Here is a 23405-nt window from a genome sequence, read left to right on the forward strand (position 1 = left end):
TGTATACCTTGGACAAGGTCTGAATCATCTCAATGCTCTCATTTTCCAGATTAGTAAAATGAGAATAATGTTAACCTATTATAGGGTTGTGAAAATTAAATGAAATAGAGGGTGCCATATTGTCAGTACTAAAATTTCCCTGATATTTCACCCATCCTTTTATTCTAGAAGGAGGGTGCAGTGGCAAAGGAAGACCAGTCGACTCTGAAGATAAAAGTCATGTCTCATTTCTGTTGTTTCTTGGCTGGATGATCCCTGAATTGCCAATTAAAGTCTTGAAACTGCAGTTTTCTGATAGGAAAAAATGAGAATAATAAAGACTACCTTATGGGGTTGCTGTGTAGATTTAATAAGATAATATATTTGAGAGTGCTTTATAAAGTACAATAAAATATTAATTATCATATTATCAACATATATCTCTCATCTCTCTTCTAGACTATATTCCTTGAGGACAAGATCTGAATCTGATTTGTCTTTAAATACACTCATGCTGAATGATTTAATTAAGAATCTCTGTATTATGGAGTGACATCGCACCACAAAATTCTGCCCATAAAAGGTGAGTCAAAAATCTTCAAAAGAAGCAGCACCTTCTGATGTACGGAACAAAAATAAGTTGTCACAGGAGATAGCAGGTGCTGGAAATCCTGATACTTGCTCTGGGTGGTGTTGACTTCCTACTGAAGGACACAGAGAAAGCCAGATGCAAGTCTGACATGGCTAATTGGGAGGTGTGTGGTCCTCTTGGAGCCTTTTCCTGAGATGTGACAGAGTGCCTGCCAAGACTAATCAAACCCAACTGCTACCCACTTCTGCTGAATCATATGGGGCTGCATTGCAGCATCTGAAGGAACCTGGGATTTATCTCTCATGATGTTGAAGCCCTAGATAGGAAATGGAAAGTCTGGGAACACAGGTGGTGTTTTCATTTCTCTCTGCATTCGAAGGCTATAACTTTGGAAAGGACGGAGGAAGGGAGATGAAAGTAAATGGTTTTAAAGAACAGGATTTCTCTTTTCTAGATCAAGGGTAACAATATCTTGTTGTTGGGCCAAACACAGGATTCAGGTTACATAGACTTATTGGGCCAGAGGTGTTCTGACTCAATCAAAAAGAATTAAAACTGAAATTAATTTAAAATTCAAAAAGATGGTATAGTAAACAATTATGACATAGATGGAAGAATTAGTGGAGGGATTTCTAGTAATTCTAAGGAGAGAAACAATAGAAAAGCGCTAAGGAATTAGAGTCAAGTCCCCAGGTGTCCACACAACAATGCAGTGAATGTGAATAATTAATAAGGATCAATTAACGTTTAAACATAGCCATAAATGTGCATTCCTAAGAATCACCTAGATCCAACGCAATGAAAGATTTCTGGCTAGAATATAGCATTGAGAGGAGAAGGGAATATTATAGAAAGAAAGATGCATTAGACACATACAAAAATATGAGACTTGAAAAGATCAATAGTTAAAGAAATAAACCTAAGTATTTGAATTTAGGCTCAAAAACTGACGGCACAAAAATTAAGAATGTTCTACTTTAAGAGATTTTCAAATAAAAAAGAACTGCAGATTTTGAATTTATGACAAGGTCCAGATAAGTCTGTGGATGCCAGAGGCAAACACGGTCATAAGCTGAGTGTCACAATTCATCTGTTCTACGCTCTGTACTGGTAAGATCTTATCTGTAGTATTTTGTGCAACTCTGGACACCGCATTTAAGAGTGTCCTAGAAAAATGTCTGAAGGAGTATGAGCACTAGGAATGATGACAGGTTTAGAAACCATGTTATGTGGAAAATAGTTAAAGGAACTGTGGACATTTATTCCAAGGGACAAAAAAAAAAAAAATGTAACTTAGGAGCCACATGATACTGCCTTCTCGATGTGAAGGGCTGTCATTAGGCTGGAAAATTAAGACTTCGTGTGGTTGCAGAGGAAGGAACTCTAACCGGTGATTGTGGGATTCCGGAGAAACAGATTTGGATGAATACAAATAGGGCTTTCTAACAGTGTCAGTTGTTCAAAGAATGGCTGTCTTGTTAGAAGGGGGACCTCCTTGATATTAGGAAGTTACCCTGTAGAAGTGAGAGAACCATTCTGCAAAGGAAGAAAACTGAATCTCAAAGCCCCTTTTCAACTCTAGTAGCCTATGACCCGGTGACCAAATAAGGGAAATAAAAGAAGTAGTTGAATTAAAACTAACTCCTAGGTGTGGGGGCTGCATGCTTTGGAGGAGGTGGTATTACTAACAAAGAGACAGGTAAATGGGGAAGAAGAGCCTTTGGGAGGGTAGATGGTGAGGCTGAGTTTGAGAAAATGGCAGATGCTCAAATGGTTTCAAAATTATCAGTTTAAGTAGCTTTGAATCCAGTTAACCTGGTTCTTTTCTCTGGACTTGGCACTTAAGAGCCTCTCTGATTATGTTACTCAGTTTCATGACTTATGAAGGTGAAGAGAAAGGAGCAGGAGAAAGCTAGTATTTCAGAGTGAAAGAAAGAGCCATTACTAGGCCATATATAATCCAACTGAAATTTCAGAGCAGGGTAGTTATTATTTTGTTCATTTTACAGATTAAGAAATTAAAGTTAGAGAAGTCACTAATTTGTCTAATTCAAACTACCAGTAGGTAGAAATAGGATTCATACCTATTTCATTAAAATAAAAAATAGTATCCTGTACAAAGGGAATATATGCAAGGTTATTGGCAAACAAATTTGAATGTGTCACCATTACTAGCAAAATAAATAAAAGTGTTTTAATAGTGAGTATACAAGTATAAAGGAGAGCTCTTTGGACCTAGCAGATGCACACAAAATGCATTTGTAACTACATGATAGAAATCATTCAAATCATGGATTCTAAGTACTGAAAAACAGGATGTAACTAAAACTTTTAGCATAATAGAAATAAAAAATAGAATATTCTACAGTCTACTACTTTTTTAAATAAAGGAATAGATAAGAATAAAAAAAGACTTTCTGATGGAGGAAAAGTATACTCATTTTTGTTCCATAAAATAGTAAATATTCATATCCCCAATTCATATATTTATAAATTAATAAACTCATTTATCTGAATAAAGCTCAAATAACTAGATTTTGTTTTACAGGGAAGCAGACATATTTACTTATAAAGATGGCCTTCAAATATCCTAAGATATAAATTATTGAAGGAAAATTTCAGTTACATTTAATGTAATATGTGTGTATATATATATATGTATATGTGTGTGTGTGTGTGTATATATATATACTTCTTGAGCATTTTAAAATCTATTTAACTTGATTTAGACACCAAACATTCACTTAATTTTATCTCCAAACCGCATTATATGTATTATGGATAAAGAGGACTTGCCATCTTTGACTAAGGGTCAACAGCTAAAGAGAAAGTAAAAAACAATATTTGATCCTTGATTCCAGTGATATTTTGGGGTCATTCATGTTCATTTGCAATGATAAATTAGCCAGTTAACCTTAAAGTATATCTGGGTTAATATAACCTGTGACCAGATAAGGGAAATAAAGGAAGCAGATGAATCAAAACTAACTCCCAGGTTTTGGGGCTGCATAAGTTATAGCTATTTGGTATAATGTCCTAGTTTTATTGGAAAATTTCTATTTTTAGGTTCATCACTTAGATATTACATATACCTAAAAAAGGATTAAAAATAAAATAAAGAGCTTATTTTGACATTACTCTTAATTAAACTGAACATGTGTGAGTCAATGCCACAAATGCCATCATGTAAAAGTTTCAGAATAATACAATGAAAATGAACAACTAATGTTATATGTTCTTTGAATACCTTATTGACAAGAACTATAACTTTTCCAGGCTCAGATGCTTTTTTCTTCTTGTCTAAGTGATCCTTGGCAATGTAAACAGCCACTCTGGTTTTTCCACTCCCTGTAGGAAGGCAGATGATGATATTCTTCCCTTCCAAGGCTGGTTGGGCAACTTCCATTTGGTAAGGCCTGAGCTGGAGTTCTGGCTCCGGGGATGCTCTTGCTGCCACATTCTCTTCATCTGAAGAAGATCGAAAAGAAAAATAAGAGAAGGGACAACAAAATAACAGAGCTTAGGAAGCCTGAAACTGAACGTAGGCTTCTTGTGCTTTAAACTCCTTTTCACGTGTGGTCCAAACCAATTCATTTTCTCTTTTCTGTACCAATGAATGTCTGCTCTCTACATTTGCAGAATACAACCCAGGATCCCTCTCACAGAAGGAGTCCGGGGGTGTGGGGGTGCAAAGGGAGTCAACTGATTAGAGGACTGGGAAGGAGCAACATGGGGGAGTGCTTTTGCAGAGTGGGTGAAGCCAAGGAAAATCTGTAGAAAGGGCTGTGGTGCGGATTGGCAGGTATGGTTGTTAAGGCATCAGGCTTCCCATTTCTTTGTGGAGCCATTATGCCCTGCTTGTTTCACTTAGCCCTTCCACCTACAAAATCAAGAGGAGCTGAGAAAGTAGGAATCATTAGTCCTCCCAGTTCCGTATTTCCCCTTATTTTTTATTGCAAAGAAGGTATTACGGTTGATACTACTTTCTTTCATTTGTAGAAACTTTATCTGACAATCAAATACCAAAAAGCACACACACACAAACACACACACACAGACACCCTATCTATCTCAAGTTCCTTTTTCCATCTGAGGCAACTACGTTGTACATAAGTGATATTTAGAGAGTAGGGAAAAAATCTCTTCCTACACTAGCCTTTAATTGGTAGGTTTCCCTTAAAAGGTAAAATATAATTTTGTTGGTTTAAACTAAATTATGACTAATTTTGCCATTTAGTTGTGAATTGTGATCTTTATTACTTCCTTATGTTTATGGCTCCAGATATTCCTACTTTTTCTAAAATCCAAAGTATAATATCTTGAAAATATTTTCAATTAACATGGATTTTAAATTTAAAATACTGATAAAGTAAGTTCTAACATAAACTTAATGAATATTAAAATAAAATTATTATAATGTATCTTGTTTTAGATAGAATATATTTTATTTAGAAGTGACCATATTAACCTATATTACCAGGGGAAAAAGATCTAAAAATGCATAGCTTATAAAGTGAAATGAAGTAAAATAAATATTACACCAATTTAAAAGCCCATCTTATGCCTTATATAATCACAAGAAAAAAATGAAATAACAGTATTTATCAGTATTTCATCACACATGAAATAACTTCTTTTTCTTATCAATGATTGCAATAAAACTAAACTAACATAGTCCCATTAGCTTCAAAAAAACTTGCTGATGGCTCCATTTCAGCCCCTGGATAATTCTATTTGAGTGGGTTTTAACTTGTTGTGATAGTACTATCTGAACAGGTAGGAAAATTCACACCAAATTCCACTTAGGATCATCTACTAACCTGGCAGGAAATTTGCCTTCTGTATGGATGAGTAAAAGCAGATGCAACACATTTAAGCTACCATTGGATCATCTGCTGATTCATTCAATATGATTTTTATGAAAAACTCATTTAAAATCACCAGCATTTAAAATAGACCTTTATAAGTTTCCATGCTTGTTTTGAACTCTACATTATTTACAATAAGTCATCTTGTATTATATTTATGTAAGGCTCTGATTTATTTAAGAACAATGTTACCCCTCTGTAGCTTTTATAGACTATCAAAACCCTGATATTTCACCTCTATTAAGATCATTTATCAACTAACTTTTCCAAAAGAGCCAGTATATTTGCAGAGGAAGATGCATTATAGAGTGTCTAAACAAAGACCCAGAAATTTACTACCACTAAATTTTTATTTGATCTAGGAAGTTTGTTAAATACATCAATAAATCCTATTTGTTTAATTTCATCTGAGGTACATTTTTGCATAGATTTTAAGAATACTAATAAAATGCTGCTTCCTTCATAATAGTTGCAGAGTAAACTATTAAAAGAGTATATTTTAATAATGATTTCTCCCATTTTTCATGCTTACGACTATATCCTTGGATAAGAAATATTAACAAGAGAAACATATAGTGATTTCCCAAGTCTCTTTCCCGAGAATATAGAACCAATGAGTAAAATATTAATATTACTCATGCATTCTAAGCATTTATTATGCTGATACATTTAAGAAGAGTTAGAATGTTAAAAGGATTATTGTGTTTACAATTTAACTTCAGAACCGAAGTCATGGGGTTTTACTGCTACTTAAGTAGGCATGTACCACAAATTTATTCTTCAGTCAACATTGACTGGACACCTATTATGTGCCAGGCACTCCCAATAATATAGTTGTTGTCTTGAAGGACTTCAGAGTCTGGGGCACTCTACCGCTGTTACATACACAAAAATACCTGGTTAGACAGATAGCTCAATAATCTTCCATATTTTTGATTTAAGACTAGGAGATTTGATAGGTGGCCCTAAGTTTAAAAAGAAGCACAGTGTGGATACAGAAAAAAATTAGAGTTGGATTCAATGTGAGACTAGCATCCAAAGAATAAAAGCTGGGTGAGTGCTAAATATTCAGCCTGATTCTTGCCTTATCACATCCTCTGACATAGGGATGGAAGAATTTATCCACAGAAGCAATGAAAAGAGAGTTTTCTCTTCTCTGTCACCAGAAGGAGAGAACTGGGCTGGTATCAATGAGCCAGGAGCCAATTTCCTTTATAAAATAAATGTTTGGGTTTTTGTTTGTTTGTTGTTTGTTTGTTTTTGGCTTTCTCTGAAAAGCATAATCAATTAAATGAAAGTAGCATTTAAAATATGCACAAGCTTGAATAACACTGTGCCCTCCCTATACAACAAGTATTGATTAAAGACTTAAAATTATATTATACCATATAAATGGTCAAAAAAGAAAATCAAATAAGGCTTAAATAATAATATTCTATTGGAACTACACCATGTGGCAAATTTCATTCTCACATTGATTTTGACAGCTGAGTTATTCTTGGAGAGAAAAGGTCTGTCACTGCATGTGTTTGAAATCTACAAAGTATTCCTTTACCTATAGTATGTAACCACAGAAAAATACACCATTCCAGCTGAACAAATATTAATAGGCATTATCTTGAAATAGTAAGGAAACACTTTCTACATATCAGGCCAATGCGTATTGCCAAAAACATTGCCACTTTTTGAGAGGCAGTATATCTTTCTGAAAATGGGAAACAGAAAAAAAAAAGCCTTTCATAATATAATTAGAAAATTTGTACTTTAAAAGTATCGGTAATTATGTTTATTATGGCATAACACTTCCACAAAGGAATAGAATATGATTGCTTTAGGTCACACCTTATAGCCCATATATGACCTCTGGAGGAGGAGGAAGGACATATAGAATAAAGCCCCTTTTGATGTCAACCTCAAAGATGAAAACACAATTGCAGATTCTGTAATATTTTTCAGTGCCTCAATATGTGTTTAACAGTTCACCAATTTATCCAAACCTCCTTTTGAATTGATTCCTATTTTAGCTTATACCAGGCACTTGTGGGCAAGGAATTTCATAATTTTACCGTTTCAGAAATTGACTACCCACTAGGCAAAGTAATTCTTTGCTCCTAAGTACTGATCCATCTAGAACTTCAAGAGGTGTTCTTTCAAATGTGTTTGTCTTCAAAAATGTATTTGCCTTTGAAAATGTATTTGCTTTTCAATAGTAGATTGCGTTCAGATTTATCATGTGTTTCATGCCACATTGAGGACTAAAAATCAGCAAATACATTTGTTAACAGCTCTAAATAGGCAAGATGCCCTGCACATATAAGGTACACATTAAATGTTTATTGAATGAATGGATATTGTTGAAAAGCCCTTACTTAGACGAATGAAAATTAGCATGATCTCCAGAAACTTTAAACAACCTATAAAGATGTTAAATATTAGCTAGAGTATCTATTTTGAGTTCTAGCATAGCATGTAATAGAAATGTTAATTATTAAATTGAACAATTTTATGACAAGGATAGAAAAAACAAATATAATCCACAGAAATAAGCACATGGCAAGAACTCAATAAACACTGACTGAATTGAATAGAAAATGAATTCACCCTTTTAAATGAAGATTAAAGTTGTGAATGACATTTGGTGAATTGGGTTTCCTCAAACTAATTTGTTCTAAGGGATTCAGGAGTGTCATTGTGATAAAAGGATATATGAAAAAAGAGGTGCTACAATCTAATTTGGAAAACATTTAGGATTGATGACCATCTTTCTATAAACTATTTTGCCGCCTTAGGCCTCTTGTGGATATCAATTTTTATAATTCTTCTGACAATGCAGGATAATCTGAATTATGTAATATATTTTTAGGGGAAACAACTCAATCACAAATGAAGAATAAAGTAATTTGTTTCTTAATTTATCATTTTTCCAATGCTTCTTAGCTGGACCCTTGCAAAGCATTTTCTTTTTGTTTGTGATTTGTTCATTTTAATTGTGAAATACTTCAAACACTTAGACAAATATAGAAAGGTATATAATAGACACTCACTAACCCATCACTACATTTAATAATGTTAACATTTTAGCTTAGTAGTCGTCATGGAAATACACACTCAAAGAAAAGAAAGAAACAATTTGAAATCTATCAGACTAACAGATCAGGAAAACTGATAACAGAAAGTACTAATGAAGGTGTGGGGAATTAGGAAGAGGCACTCATCATTTATTGCTGGTAGAATATACAACTGATATGGAGAGTAATTTGAGAAAAACCTGGTAAAATTTTCATTTAGTGACTGAAATATTTTGCCTAATATCAAAAGATATTTATACAAATTTGGCTTCTTTTACTTATATATGTAACTTCTAGTTAGTCATACTTCTCATATTGATAGTATCAATTTTTTATTAAAAATGTACTTTAATTTAAAAAGTAGAGTTTGGAAGTAAATAAATGTACCAAATTGAATACAGTCTATTTAAATGCAGTCAAATTAGTTGAAACAGATCTCATAAATAAAATAGATGACATGACTCTATGGAATGTGGCATATGCCAGATCAAAAAGATATGTACTGGATCAAAATTAGAGAGTTTGGTTCTAAGACTTTTGTAAGTTACACTTTTAAAGAAAGTGAATGGCAAAGTTCCAAAACTATTTCACTGTAGAAAAGAATTGCTTTAATTGCATAAATACATTAGGGAGGGTATGAACAGCCCCCATGCTTCCACTATATGGCGTCTTATTTCACACTTTTTAAGGTTTACACAACAGTTAGGCAGTACCTGAATCACTTCCCATGGTGCCTGAATCACTGCCCATGTTGCTGTTATGTCCAAGACTTTCATCTAAGCAGCTGACACTTCCTTCTGCCAAACTTGTGTCTGATTCTGCAAAGGAAAACATTTTAAAATATTTTTAAAATATTTCTGAGAATAAACGTATTTTAACTGCACACCTCTACAGCACACAGTACATACAGTTCAATTCAAGTGGGGAAGGCACACCCAGACAATTATGAATAAAAGGTAAGTGCTTCTGGCAGGCTACATTAAAAAAAATCCACTATGGATGAGCAGCTGCTGGGTAGTGATTCAAATACATATTACCTACTTAAAGTACTACACATCCAATATGAGAGCTAAAGCAAATTCCTAAGTGTTTGTAACTTTTGTTGTCCTTCTACATGTAAATGTTGCCCAAGAAAACAATATTTAGGTTTGATATGTCTTCTAAACAAAAAGTAATACATAGAAACCTTTGAGCTCTTTTCATTTAAAATGATAGGGAATTAATAAAGTACAAAAAATTAATAAAGTACCTGGATCTACTGGTCAGTTATGAAAATGATAGTTTGGCAATAAACATAAATGTAAAATCTCAAAGACAATTTGTTCAAAAAGAATATCACTAAAGTCTGGCATCACAGTTGTACTAGAAGCTCATGTGAGGTTGGAAATAACTGTTTTTCTTTACTATAATTAGACTAAGCCTCTATCAAAGAGTTATGGTTAATATGGATGGATGGCAGTGCACATCCTTCATTTATGAATCCCGACATTCTGTTTTCAGAACTCAGGATCAATTCTTTTTGAAAACCTTCTTTCCCTCAAGAGAAGAATTCTTTTCTTACAGTTTATTTCCAAACACTTACACAATCTCATCCTTAAGCACCAGAACTATCATTAAACTGGTCAAAATAAAGCAATGGTGGTTACTAATATTGGCTTTGGAATCAGAAGGACTTGCAAAATTTGCTATTCACTTTGTTCCGAACCTAACAAGTTCCCCTTACTTTAAAATGAGGCTAATCCCACTTACTTCACAGCCCTTGATAACCTTTGAGTAATATTAGATACAATAAGCTCTTGGCACAGGACTTTAACTGCTGGTGATTAGAAAATGAAATAAAAATCAAGAAATGATATATTCCTAGGATCGGAGTTCCATTAATGTTCTTCTTATAATTAAAAATATTTTATAATAATTATGCTTAGATAATATTTCATCCTAAAGCCCCTTAACAGACCAATGAGGTAGCTCTTAGCTATTTAAAACTAGTTTAAGTGTCATATTTAGGGCTGGAAATAAAAATGGATGAAAAAATAGACACATAATGTGTTTTAATAAAATTCTCTGAAAAGAGATGATATAATACTCAAAACTGCAAGTATTTCCTTTTCCTTAACTAGTTAATTTTTTCAAGTCAGCCATATTAAGGTATAATTTACTTACTAAAAAGAGTACTCTTTTTATGTTTATAGTTTGAGAAGTTTGACAAATGCATACAGTTTTGCAACTTTGAAGTTTGACATATGTATACAGTTATGCAACTACCATCACAAATAAGATATTTCTAGCACCCCAAAAGTCTCCTCAAGCCTCTTTGTAGTAAATCCCTCTGGTTATCTGATCTGCCTTCTGTTCCAGATCAGATAACCAGTGGCAACCACTGATCTGGTTTCTGTTCCAATAGTTTTTCCTTTTCCAGAATGTCATATGAATGGATTCACGCAATATGTAGCCTTTATGTCTGTCTTTTTAAACTTAACTTATAATAATTGTGATTCATCTATGTTGTTGTGTGTATTACTAATTTGTTCCTTTTTATTGCTGACTAGTATTCCACTGAGAATCTGTGACATTTACATCTCCCATCCAATTTGGATGAGCCTATTTAGTTTAAGAGCTATAACAGAATTATAGCCAATGCCAATCAAATATGTAAGATATCTTTCTTAAAAATTAAAAGTAAGCTGATAAGAAATTTGTAGAAAAATTCTCAATGGACGTACATACTGTTTAAGTATATTAGCACAACATAAATATACTAATGTGAAAATGCTGTGCTTATCAGTTGTCACAGATTAGTTCTAAAACTCAGATTTGAGGAATCCCTTATGATCACACGGGAAAACCTGCATATCTCACTGAGAGATTTAAAATATGGCACTTTGCAATTCCCAGAGGTATGTCTTGTTAGAAGCTCAGAGGCGAGTGTAGGATAGAACTGTCAAGTAGAAGAGCGTTTTGGGCAGATGTACTGATGAAAAGAGAGTACGATTTGTAAGGAAAAGGCAAGGTGTAAAATGAGATGGAGAAAATGTCATCGTAAGAATAATTCTAGATCTAGAAATATAGGCTAAGATTTTTGAGGCAAAAAAGTGAATTTTGACATGCTTTTCATTTGCTGTTTTAAATGTAATATTGAGAACGGAAGAGAATATCAAAATTACTGAAAAATACTAACAATTATCTAAAGTCTAAGACTGTATCATTAAATTTTCCAAGTATAATAGAAATAAAAATTGTATTTGATTTCCACTTCATTTTCTAATCACTATCAGTTAAACTTTAATCTTAAACCTACTTCATCTACATGTAGAGTCAAGATTTCTCCCAAGCTTTGTTTTAACATCCATAAATTTTGGGAGGGAGCTATTTATGCAATGTGCACGAATAATTGATGAATTGTTTTAAAAGTTGCTACCCAAAATAGGGTATTATTAATAAAGTCTATTATCTGGAATATTTTGATCTAACAAACTAATCAGCAATGTGTCAGGAAGACACTGAACTCAGAGCTTTCACAGATGTAATGTAAATTTCATTTTAATCTCTCAACATTCTATGTGGTAGATACCCATTATCTCCTGTTTCATAGGTGAGAAACCAAGGCTCTGAGAGGTTAAGTGATATATCCAGATCACACAGCTACAGTGGGGCAGAATCCTTATTTCTGCATCTAAGTCCAGTGTTCCAGTGCTTTTTCCCCAAACACTAAGCATGGCTGATGATTTGGGTGAAGTTTTGTCAACACAGTGTTAAGAGCTGTGGTGGTGGTGTTTTTTTAACAGCAAGAGACATTTTCATTGTATTGTCACATTTTCTATCCATCTTGAAACAGAGCTTATCTTTCCAAGAAAAGAACTTAGACGATTTTACTTTGCTAACATTTCTGGTTTCGTTGATAGATTTTCACTAACTTTACATTTAAGCGTCCACACTTCTTTTTAAACTTTTTTCTGCACTCAAATAAAAAGAACACCTCTGTTCTTGTTACATAAAATTAATTGCAGTAATCCTGTAGAGATTATTATGAAAATGAAAGTGAATATATAGAGCTCAATTTCTTTGTCATTTTAAGGGTATATAAATCTTCAGTTTCTCCACATAAAAATAATATTTTTTCCTAGGCAGCAAATTCTTATGCATTTTGATATGTTTTTGCTTTCATAGAAATGTAAGTGAAATTTAATAATAAAAGAAAATATAATGTATTTCTTACAATAGGGAGAACGCCTTCCCCAGAGATTTTCCTCCTGCATTCACTTTAAAAAACATATTACACACAAACATACACACATTCCCAAAAAAGCAAGATCAAGAAAGTGCTTGCGTGAAGCCAAAATTAAACCAACCTATTGAGTTTAAATGCCAAGAATTTCTGAAATTGATTTATTTAGGTTTATCTTGTTTTGCTCTTTGTATTTTTCAAACTATGTCAGTCTGGATTTAAGTCCTAATGAATAAAGTCCTGCGTTTATGATTTTACAAGTAGATCGTATGGAGTCAATTGGAGGCAGGTCTTGCCATGAAAAGAATTTGTGCCTTGGAGTCCAACAGATCAGTCTCCAGATCTGAACTTAGCCACTACTTACAAGCGAATTAACCTCCTGTTTTAAAAAATATATAGAGAGAGGTAGTAGTCTCTATTTTCTCACTTATTGTGAGAATGATTCGGTTAGACCAAGAAAATGAAACTTGAAGAGAAACAAATTTTAAATTCTCATTAGAGGGGCTTTGAATATTGAAGTTATATTGTATAGTAAGTTTAGTTAAGTTTTATATAGGTGTCATTTCCTCTAGGGAAAATATCAAAGCTAGCTATGAAACAGATTAGAAGATGATAGTAATTGAACTGTTAAGGAAAAGCAGTTATTCATATCAAAAGCTATTGGAATGAACAAAAATTATAAGTATCCAGTTAAGAGATAGGATTTTCTTTAGTAATTTTGTAAACAACACAAAAAAGAACAGCTTTGCCTACAATGACAGAAAGTGCCTAAGACCAGCCCAAAAGCCATGGAAAAAAAAAAAAAACGCCTTATTTTGCAATCACATCTTGAGTATTTTGCTAATAAGGCAGAAATATTAACTGAAATCCAAGAAATTTCTTATTTAACATACTCTAGACCTTAAATACTTTAAAATGTTTTAAAATAATTTAGAAACCAAAAATACTGAAGTTTAAAAAAATTCAAACCGAAAAAAAAAAAAAAAAAAAAAGAAAAACCAAGAGGTTGAAGGCCTTTTTAGATCTATTTCAATGTAAAGTCTGCCCTCTGCTGGAGAAAGCTAACATAGCAAGTAGGTATTCTTTACTCAACGAGCTAAGCTTCATTAGGTAAAATTCAAATTGATTTTTGCTTCTATTCCTACCAGGTAGTGCCTCTCCTACTTTTGGCTTAGAGGCATTTATCACCCCACAGAATATCTTTCCCTTCTTTCCCCTGGCCTCAGTCTGTCACACACTATTTTTCCCGAAAAGTGGTTTTGCATTACAGCAGGAAACGTGAGGGGAAAGGGCCTCTGTGCGTATTGAGAAAGACCACCACCAACTGCTCCTGTTCTCTTGCAAGTCAGTGGTAACAAGGTCTTTAGTCCACTTTCGCTTTTCATGTTAATTTCATGTTTATTCTAGTTCTGACTTTGTGATGCATTTTAGCTTCACCTTTGCAGCTATCCCCACCTTCCCTCCAGTTTCATAATCCTCATGCCCGGAAGGTCCAAGCTACCCTGAAAGCTTGAAACATGTGTGCACGTTTGGGCACACACACACAAAGACTGCATGGGCTTCTCAAGTGGGCTTACACTCATACTGCTAATAATATATATTTCCTTTTCTTTTGAAATAACTTAATCTTTTTTGAGAGGAAATAGATCACTTTTATTTTCAGCTCTATGTATATGGATCTACACACACGCACGCGCGCGCACACACACACACACACACACTCACATTTTGGTCTGTCAGATTTTCCTCTCCGTGCCAGGGAACATGTGTTCCCGCAGAATGGAGAGAAGCCACCTCCACCCACCTTGCATATTCTCTCCTGGATCCAAGCTTCTAGGAAATGAGTTCCCCAAAGAGAAAAATCACTCTCCTAGAGCCACAGGCCCACATGGCTATCCATGGAGCTCCTCTGCTCCTGTTTATAGAATTTCTACTGCTGAAATGTTTCTAACAGAATTAAATTTGAATTGTGTGTAATGAGGTTGGCTTAGATTGTATCATCTATGCCCTTTAGCCTTTGCGCTTAGGTTCTAATAAAGAAAGGTAGTTATTAAAGCACAGGTTTCAAGGATAAAACCCCCCACCAGAATGACCCATTCATTCACTGCCAGTCAGTAATGGAGGCAGAAAGTCCTAGAGTAGAGTCAGTTAAGAGTGAGGAGCCAGATAACCACATGGGAAGTAAATGTTGGCAATAACAAGGTTTGGAGACGGCAAGGTAGAATGTGAATTAGAAACCTCTTTGGCTGGTAAGCACCTTTCAGGAAAGGCTACAGGAGTTAAGCAAATTTAAGCAGACATGAAAGGATGGAGGGAGATATGATTACATTAAGGGTGCCCAGGTAAATGTTCAACAACTGGCTCTTTGGTGGGGGGATATATGATTTTTAAAAGGTTTGTCAATTTCCATGGTGTAAATATTCGCACTGTGGCCAGTTTCCAGCATGATGTCCTGAGTGGAGCTGGAAAGAGATGTGCACGCTGGGCTCTTACAAACCAGTAAGATCCAGTTCCAGCATTCTGCTAGATATATTCCTCTACCTAAGGACTTACCTATAATCATCATCTAAGATGATGCTTGTACACACATACATTGTGCTGGTATTTTATAATTATCCAAATGATTAATGGCATACTTTTAAAAGTGTGTGTGTGAGGAAAAGTATTGTAAAAATTGCTGAGAAATTCATTAACTTCCACTGATCTTAGAAGTCTTAAATCCTACTGCCCTCTCCACAAATGCACTCTCTCATCAAACTGTTCCTCTGAACACATTTTGAGCTTTCTTGTGCCTGTGCTTTTGCTCATGATGTTTCTGAAACCTGAAATGTTGCCTGCCACCTCTGTTTACAAATCCAGCATAGTGCTCTCAAGGTTCAGATGAAACATCTGATATTCCTCATTTGGTAAGCTTTGCTCATCAGTCTTCTCATCTGTGATCTTCTTTCACAGATCTTGTCTCTTCATCCTGTAATACAGATCTTGCATCTCTTTTACCACGGCTAGATTACGGTTTCTTTGTGGAGGCATGTCACTTGCTTTCCTGCATTACAGTATAAACTTTTTGGGCAATTCCTCAGTGCTTGGTTCTCTCAATGAGACTATATTATCTGACCAACTCACCTCCTTCTTCCTATTTCTCTGGCTTCTGACCTCATTTGCATCCTAAAATTGTGAAGGGAAGATCTGATAAATTAAAATCACTGTTTTTGTTAAAACTCTGCTAAAAAAAAAAAAAGCTTTACGCTTGTAGTCATAAACGGATATCATGAAAATAAATCCAACACGTATTAACTGCACACTAGGGAGATTTCTTTCTGTCTTTCTGTCAAAATATCTATGTCCCCATTCCTGAGGTATGAATGGTAATCCTCCTAGAACTATTATGCAACTGTAAGCCATATAACTGACCCAGATACCTCATGCTAGGTTGCAAATAAAATACAAACTTACATAATCCTTTAACAAGTACCAATATCAGTATCAGCATCAGCATCCCTCTCTTTCTCTCAGCTCAAATTAATATCTGTCTTTTGGATTGCCTCAGTAGTTCTGCTAGTTCTCAATAATCAATGATAACTAAATTTAGAATAATAAAAAAGTAAAGGAGTGTGCTATCTTACTTCAAACCAGTCCTGATATAGCATGAGTGATTCTGAAACAGTCTTATTGTAAACTACTGTATCAATTATTTTTTTCCACTTAGGTTTCAAATGCTATGGTTTTATTTCTAGAGATTCTAAAAATCTCTAGATTTCTAGAGGTTAGTGCTACAGAACATTATTCTGGTCCTCAAGTGCAAGGATAAATTTTGTGGCACTTTTACAGAAATTAGTATAGACCAAATCTAAGATTGGACTTCAGTCTATAAAAAGGCAAAACAAAACAACAACAAAAAAAGTGCTATAACAGATTGGGCCAGGGAGAAGAAGGCTGTTTTATAAAGGTCAATTTTTAAACCCCTCCTACAGAACATGATCTATGCAAAATATATCCACAATATATTCCAAAGCATAATGTCACCGGATAAACCTAAGGAGTGGAACATATGGGGAAATATGAGAAAGAAGGTATTAAAGTCTGAAAACAAGCAGGTTGGTAAGCTCATTAGCTGGGGTGGAATTTTAAAATCTTCACGTGAACGAATATATAAATCAAAATACACACATGCAATCACAGTCATGCGCACTGTATATTCACACATGGCACACTCTACAGTTACATTATAATCTTTCACGCTGAAACAGTGAAATTCCATTGGCTTTATAAATGTAAAGGCGCCCTCTGCTGACCAATCTGAGGCATTTGCATTTTCTAGTTTTCACAATAGAGCAGCTCTAACACAATGATTAAAGAAGTTTGGGGGGATTTTCTGCTCCACTCTGCATAAAAGTTTACACCAAATGCAATAAAGTTGATTTGGTTTTAAATGTCACTTAATTTTCTTTGATTTTATTGTAATGTATTAATTCCTAAAATAGTATAATGAAAAAAGGTTAATGTGAAGTAACTACTCACTTGTTTTGACAAAGCAAGAGTAGCAGACAATTAAAGACTGATTGCACAACTAATTTTACTGTAAACTTATAGAAGTCAAATAACCCAGTCAATTATTTGCTATAATTAAAATATTTTTAATAGAAAATGAAAGCAGGCTTTGTGTCCCTCTGATGTTTCCTAGGGAAATCTGGTCAAGAGAAACACCAAAGTTTTGCAGTTATCTTCTTGTTATAAGACGACCAGTGACTTCAGAAAGCAGAACTATAGCATCCAGCATTAAATTCCCATTAATAGTCTGAGAACTGTTCAAATGTTGTTTAGAAATTTTGTTAATTTGGAAAAGGGCAAATAAAAAAATTGATATATCTTAATTACTAACCACTTTTGTAATGAGAAACAATTGATTGTAAACAGAGGTGGGAGGAGGAAAAAGGACACATATCAACCCCCAAGTTTGGAGATATGATGAAATCACTCTCTAGAACAATCCACTAGAGAACTCTGATATGTCACCTCTAGTGCCAAAGAGATATGTGTTTAAAATTAGTTTCAAGGTGGGCCACTGTTACTGATGGTAGTGTGTCTTATCCATCAGATGTGTTACACACACACACACACACACACATAATCTTTGCATTAAAGCTATAAATAATTAACAACATTTGCATAGCTCTAAGACTACTGTGCACTGAGAAAATATTTGAGAAACTAGTTCAGAAATAATAATTATAAATATCTTAATTTAAAATTACAAATAATTTGAGTCTTTTTACACATATAAAAAATCATATTTACAGACTGTGTGCAGCTTAAGGGCCAAGTTTTTTTCAATGCTATCTTGGAAACGATTTGAAACTTTAACCTAATATAATGGAATTCAAAATAAAGACTAAACATTATCAATATCAAGAAGATACACAAAACAAAACTGCACAAATGCATATTAGAAGCTACGGAGTACCTCCACATTTACCTCGATTGTTACTTCTGTCAGAAAATGCTTATGCAGGCAAAACCCGTCCATAGTAAATTCTGCAAGAAAAACTTCAATCAAAAGAACTCCAATAATTTCTCTGGACTAATGGTACTTTGTAAGTTATTAATATCAGTAATTCTTAGTCCTGAAGATAACAAGGAAACAAACAGACACTTGGAATGCCAGCAGCGGTCTCCAAAGCGAAGGTCTGAAGCAAACATGCTACATTTTCATAAATAAGTGACCCTTTGCTAGTGCTCTGGAAAGGGCCAGGATGGATTAAACTAACCTGCTCTCAAATCCACAAGCGGAATCCATATATCATAAGGAACCTAAGGACTAGAAGGCCATTAAGACGTTTGTGAATTGGATGGTTCGTCAGATTACTGTGCGGTTTACTGTATACTCTTACATGCTCTCAGACTATTATATATTTTAATACTCTGTACTATTCTTTCATGGCACTTACTGCAAGTGTAGCTCTACAGTTACTACTGCTGGGCCAACACCTCCCTCAGTGGAAAATTCCATGGGGGCTGAAGCCATTTCTTTCTTTTTTTTTTTTTTTGAGACAGAATTTTTTTGCTCTTGTTGCTCAGGCTGGAGTGCAATGACGCAATCTCGGCTCACTTGCCTCAGCCTCCCGAGTAGCTGGGATTACAGGCACCTGCCATCATGCCCAATTAAGTTTTTGTATTTTTAGTAGAGACGGGGCTTCACCATGTTGGTCAGGCTGGTCTTGAACTCCTGACCTCAGGTGATCCACCCACCTTGTCCTCCCAAAGTGCTGGGGTTACAGGCATGAGCCACCATGCCTGGCCTGACTCATTTACTCTTAATTATCTCTTACCATCACAATCTCCAGATAGAGTCGTATTAGGCTTCATGGCCATGAAGCCATTTCTATTATGTTCCTGAGTTCACAGTACACAACAAGGTGCCTGGCACATGATAGGAGATTGGAAAATAGTAGTTAAGTTAAAGAAGTGAAAAGAAGAGAGGGAAGGAAGTTAGAGTGAAAGGAAGGGAAAGGAAAGAGGGAGATAGAGAGAAAGGAACCCAAGAGGAAAAAAAACCATAAAAACCTTTTCTGTCCCTTTTCTGTCATACATATTCTGATATAATGTCTAATATCATTGTTAAGATTTTTTTCACAAGATGCATCTTTAAGTTTTATACTAAGAAGTAAAAATTTAAAAAATGTTAAAACTTTTGCCTTTAATTTTGTTCACTCAAAATTCAGAGTAGATTAACTACAAGCTAATGCAATGCATTAGTCTGTTAATCTTTGATGATAAACACTCATTTAAGATGCAGCGTCATCTCTCAGCATTAGCTCCATCTTCACTTCTTTCTAGTGTGAATTTACGGAAAATGGCCAGTAACTCATAGAGATGTCGGGTAGCCTGTAAAGGACATTTATTAAAACATGAAAACTCCACACTCAGATAGTGGATTTTGGCATTCCTATAGAATCATGATTTCTAAAGGAAAGTGCAGCTGTTCAAATGAAAAATAAAACAACAACAACAGCAACAAGAACAACAACAACAACAACAAAACTATCCTGTATAAGCTTTCCTATTAGCAGCAGCAGCATCACCAGAGTTTCTGAGAAAGGTGGAATCGCATTACATTAAAAAACAAACAGCAGCTCAAGTCTATAATCCCAGCACGTTGGGAGGCCAAGGCAGGAGGATTCCTTGAGCCCAGGAGTTTCCAGACAAGCCTGGACAATATAGTGAAACCCCATTCTCCATAAAAAATACAAAAATTAGCTGCGTATGGTGGCGCATGCCCGTGATGCCAGCTGCTTGGGAGACTGGGGTGGGAGGATCACTTGAGTCTGGGAGGTCAAGGCTTCAGTGAGCCATGTTCGTGCCACTGTACTCCAGCCTGGGCAACAGAGAGACAGCAAGACCCTGTCCCTGCCCGCCCCCCTCCCCCCCCAAAAAAAAGAAAAAGAGAAAAATCCACAATCAGGCTAAAAAGCAAGCCAACCGTGAAAACAATTGGTGCTATTTATGACAATGAATTGGTATCTTGCTTACTTAGGAAGCTCATATAAGCCAGCAAAAAGAAGATGAATACCCTAATAGAAAAGTGAATTTTAAAAGTATTGATAATTAACAAAACAAAGAGAATGAAGTTGTGAAATTCTTTTTCAGCAGAAATAAGAACATGTAAATTCAAATAACAAAATACCATATTTAATAGCAGCCAAATTGAAAAAGATTGAACATGATAATATTATTCGTTCTCATAGAAGAGAATTCAGGGAAATAAGCACTCATATCCCATACTGTTGGAGAACATGTAAATTGGTACAAGTTCCTGGAGTGAGATTTGACATTAAGTATCAAATGTGTTAAAATTGTATAAATCATATGACCCAGAAATTCCAATTATATAATATGTTTTTAAGAAGCAAACTGTGACATAAGTACAAAGAGAGCTATCGAGGCATTATTTAAATGATCAACAATTGGTCAATTAATTATACTGCATCCAAATGGTGGGACCATTATTTAGTCATTAAAAACCAGGCTGTAGAAGAATATTTAATGAACATAAGAGAAATGACACTATATATACACGTTCAGGTATTTTAAAAGCCCAGAAGCACACATACCCAAATGTTAAGTGTAATATCCATATTCTGGGAATATTGGTGACTTCTTTGTGTGTTTCTATGTATTATAGATTTCTTGCAATGCATGCATATTACTTATCTAAGTACAAAATAACAAGGCCAGGCGCAGTGGCTCATACCTGTAATCCCAGCACTTTGGGAGGCCAAGTGGGCGGATCACCAGGGGTCAGGAGTTCGAGACCATCCTGGCCAACATGGTGAAACCATGTCTCTACTAAAAATACAAAAATTAGCCAGGCATGGTGGCAGGTGCCTGTAATCCCAGTTACTTGGGAGGCTGAGGCAGGAGAATCGCTTGAACTTGGGAGGTGGAGGATGCAGTGAGCCAAGATCATGCCACTGCACTCCAGCCTGGGTGACAGAGTGAGACTCCAGCTCCAAAAATAAAATAAAATATAAAAATAATAAACTTTGCAGTGGTGTGCTGGAGTTAGTTTATATGGGCTCACAGGAGCTAACTGGTAACTTTTCAGGAATTTTCTGAGTTTTTAACCGTAGCCATTATAAAAATTAAATTATATTAAATTACATAAACTTATGATTAAAGAAATTATTTTCAAGCAAAGGTAATAAGGTATTTAAAACTCATTACTTAATCATTTAACTGTCATCTTTGATCTGGAGGCTATCTCCGTCTTTTGCATCTGTACAGTGGGAAAGCTGTACAATGCCATGCCACTGCACAGCTCTTCCCAGCTTTGTGTTCAGTGAGCTTATGTTGGAGGCTTGAAATAAACCTGAACGAGAACATTCAAACCACAGAGACTGGCAAATGCTACAAACTAGGGCTTTTTCTTTTCCCCAGAGAGCTACGTGCTACATTTACTAGCACACCACAGGCTTTAAGCAACTATTTCTTGTGAAAACAGAATAAGGCCTTTTGGCAGAGAAGGGGAGAGGTGGATTATCCTATTAAGAGCAGATTAGAAAGGGATAAAATAATTAAGTAATTTATTTCTACCAGGCCTGTTTCGGTGTCAAAAAGGTGGACATGGTGGTCTTCAGTCCTCACCGATTAATTAAGGCAATTCAAGCCAAACCCTAGTTCAGCATCCGTTCATCTTCCTTTTTATAGCTTTGATTTTAATTTTTACAACCCAGTTGAATCTCTCTGAGCCATCCCAGTTTAAACTAGAGAAAAAAAGTAATGGCTCTGTTTTATTTTCAGGGTTTTGGGTGAATTAAATTGACTGATCTATTTGAAAGTACCTTGAAACCCATGAAATATAGGGCATTCTTATGATCCTTATCTTACAATGACTATGGATTTCTTATAAATTAAAATTAGACGCAATTGCATTCATATTTATACCACATTGATATTGGATTAGTTTTAGAAAGCATTTCGGCCAGAATTATTTTATTTTAATCTCCTCTAAAAATATTATTTTAATATAAATGTTTACTAACCTTAGTGCCCACATTTTCTCCCTCTGATTAATAGGTTCTGCCCAGTTGGTTTTTCTGGAAGTAGTAATTACTGTATTAAAGTATGTATGGGTTTCAAGTACCTGAAACTACAGAAGAATCTGCAAAAGATGATTCTGATGAGTTATTCTCCATGCCCCAGACCTCCTTCTCCAGATTTGGCTGAACTGTGGTTGTAAGAAGTTGCTCTTCCACTTGAGGACCATCACCTTGTGATAAATTCTCAATCTCTGTGAATAACAGTATTAGAATGCAAATCATAGGGCAACACAAGTTTTTGTAGAGCATACATAACTGTTACTGTTATTTTGAAAACAAACCGGAGGTTCCTAATAGAGGTTGCCTGAATGTTTTTAAATACTTTGAAGTTCTAAACAGAATGTAAATTGTATTACAATGGAGGATTTTATACAATATAAATTGCTGTTATTGTTAATTTGAAAACAAAATGGAGAGCCCCCAATAGAGATTTGCTTTAATATATTGTAATATGTTGATATTTTGAAAGGCTTTGAACGTGCTTCTGCTATGGTACAGTATTTTTAATTGTAATATGAACACAACGAGTAGTTCTTTGTAATGATTAGACTGTAGCTAAAAAAAATAAATAAATAAGGATTATGCTAATGACAAGAAAAGTGATTTCCTGTCTGACCATCACGTTTAGGAAGTAAGTTACTTATTCAGTGACACAAAGTTACATTTAAGGCTGAATTAATGAAAATGCAAATTTGGTAGTTTTCTTTAGCTTTGCTCTTGCCATTTTGTTTCCTCACTGTGTGTTCTGCACGAGACGTACATCTGCTTTAATGTCAGCCTATATTCATGTATTCTGAATTTCTGGGAATTTTTAAAACTTAATGAAATATTCTGTGTCCTTCCTTTCTTCTTTCCTCCATTCCTCCCTTCCAGCTTTTGCTACTTCAACTGTATGTAATGGGTATTTTATTAAGGGCTTATGTGGGTTAAAAAGAAAATCAAGAGTTTTTGCCTTTATGAAGCTGCAATCTGTCAGAGAAGACTGATGCCATAAGGAAAAATTTCTAACGTATCATTTTTTATTATCTCATCTTAAAGAACGCAGGGAAAATGTGCCCCACTTTGTATGGAAAATTT

The 23405-nt window shown here is 34.8% G+C and overlaps 1 protein-coding gene across 2 annotated transcripts in view; it reads right to left on the minus strand.

Moving 5' to 3' along the window:
- IFIH1 (interferon induced with helicase C domain 1) overlaps window positions 1-23405 on the minus strand; it is a 51789-nt gene that overhangs the window by 17327 nt on the left and 11057 nt on the right. Inside the window, exons 3-5 of one of the 2 annotated variants that reach the window (XM_023217330.3) lie at window positions 22373-22519; window positions 9221-9325; window positions 3819-4039 (exon numbers count right to left, since the gene is read on the minus strand). In XM_023217330.3, the coding sequence (XP_023073098.1) occupies window positions 3819-4039; window positions 9221-9325; window positions 22373-22519 (473 nt within the window). The remainder of the gene's footprint in view (window positions 1-3818; window positions 4040-9220; window positions 9326-22372; window positions 22520-23405) is intronic. The other variant, XM_023217331.3, reaches the window with a different exon arrangement.

The sequence above is a fragment of the Piliocolobus tephrosceles genome, chromosome 11 (assembly GCF_002776525.5).
Source record: "Piliocolobus tephrosceles isolate RC106 chromosome 11, ASM277652v3, whole genome shotgun sequence".
Lineage (NCBI taxonomy): Eukaryota > Metazoa > Chordata > Mammalia > Primates > Cercopithecidae > Piliocolobus > Piliocolobus tephrosceles.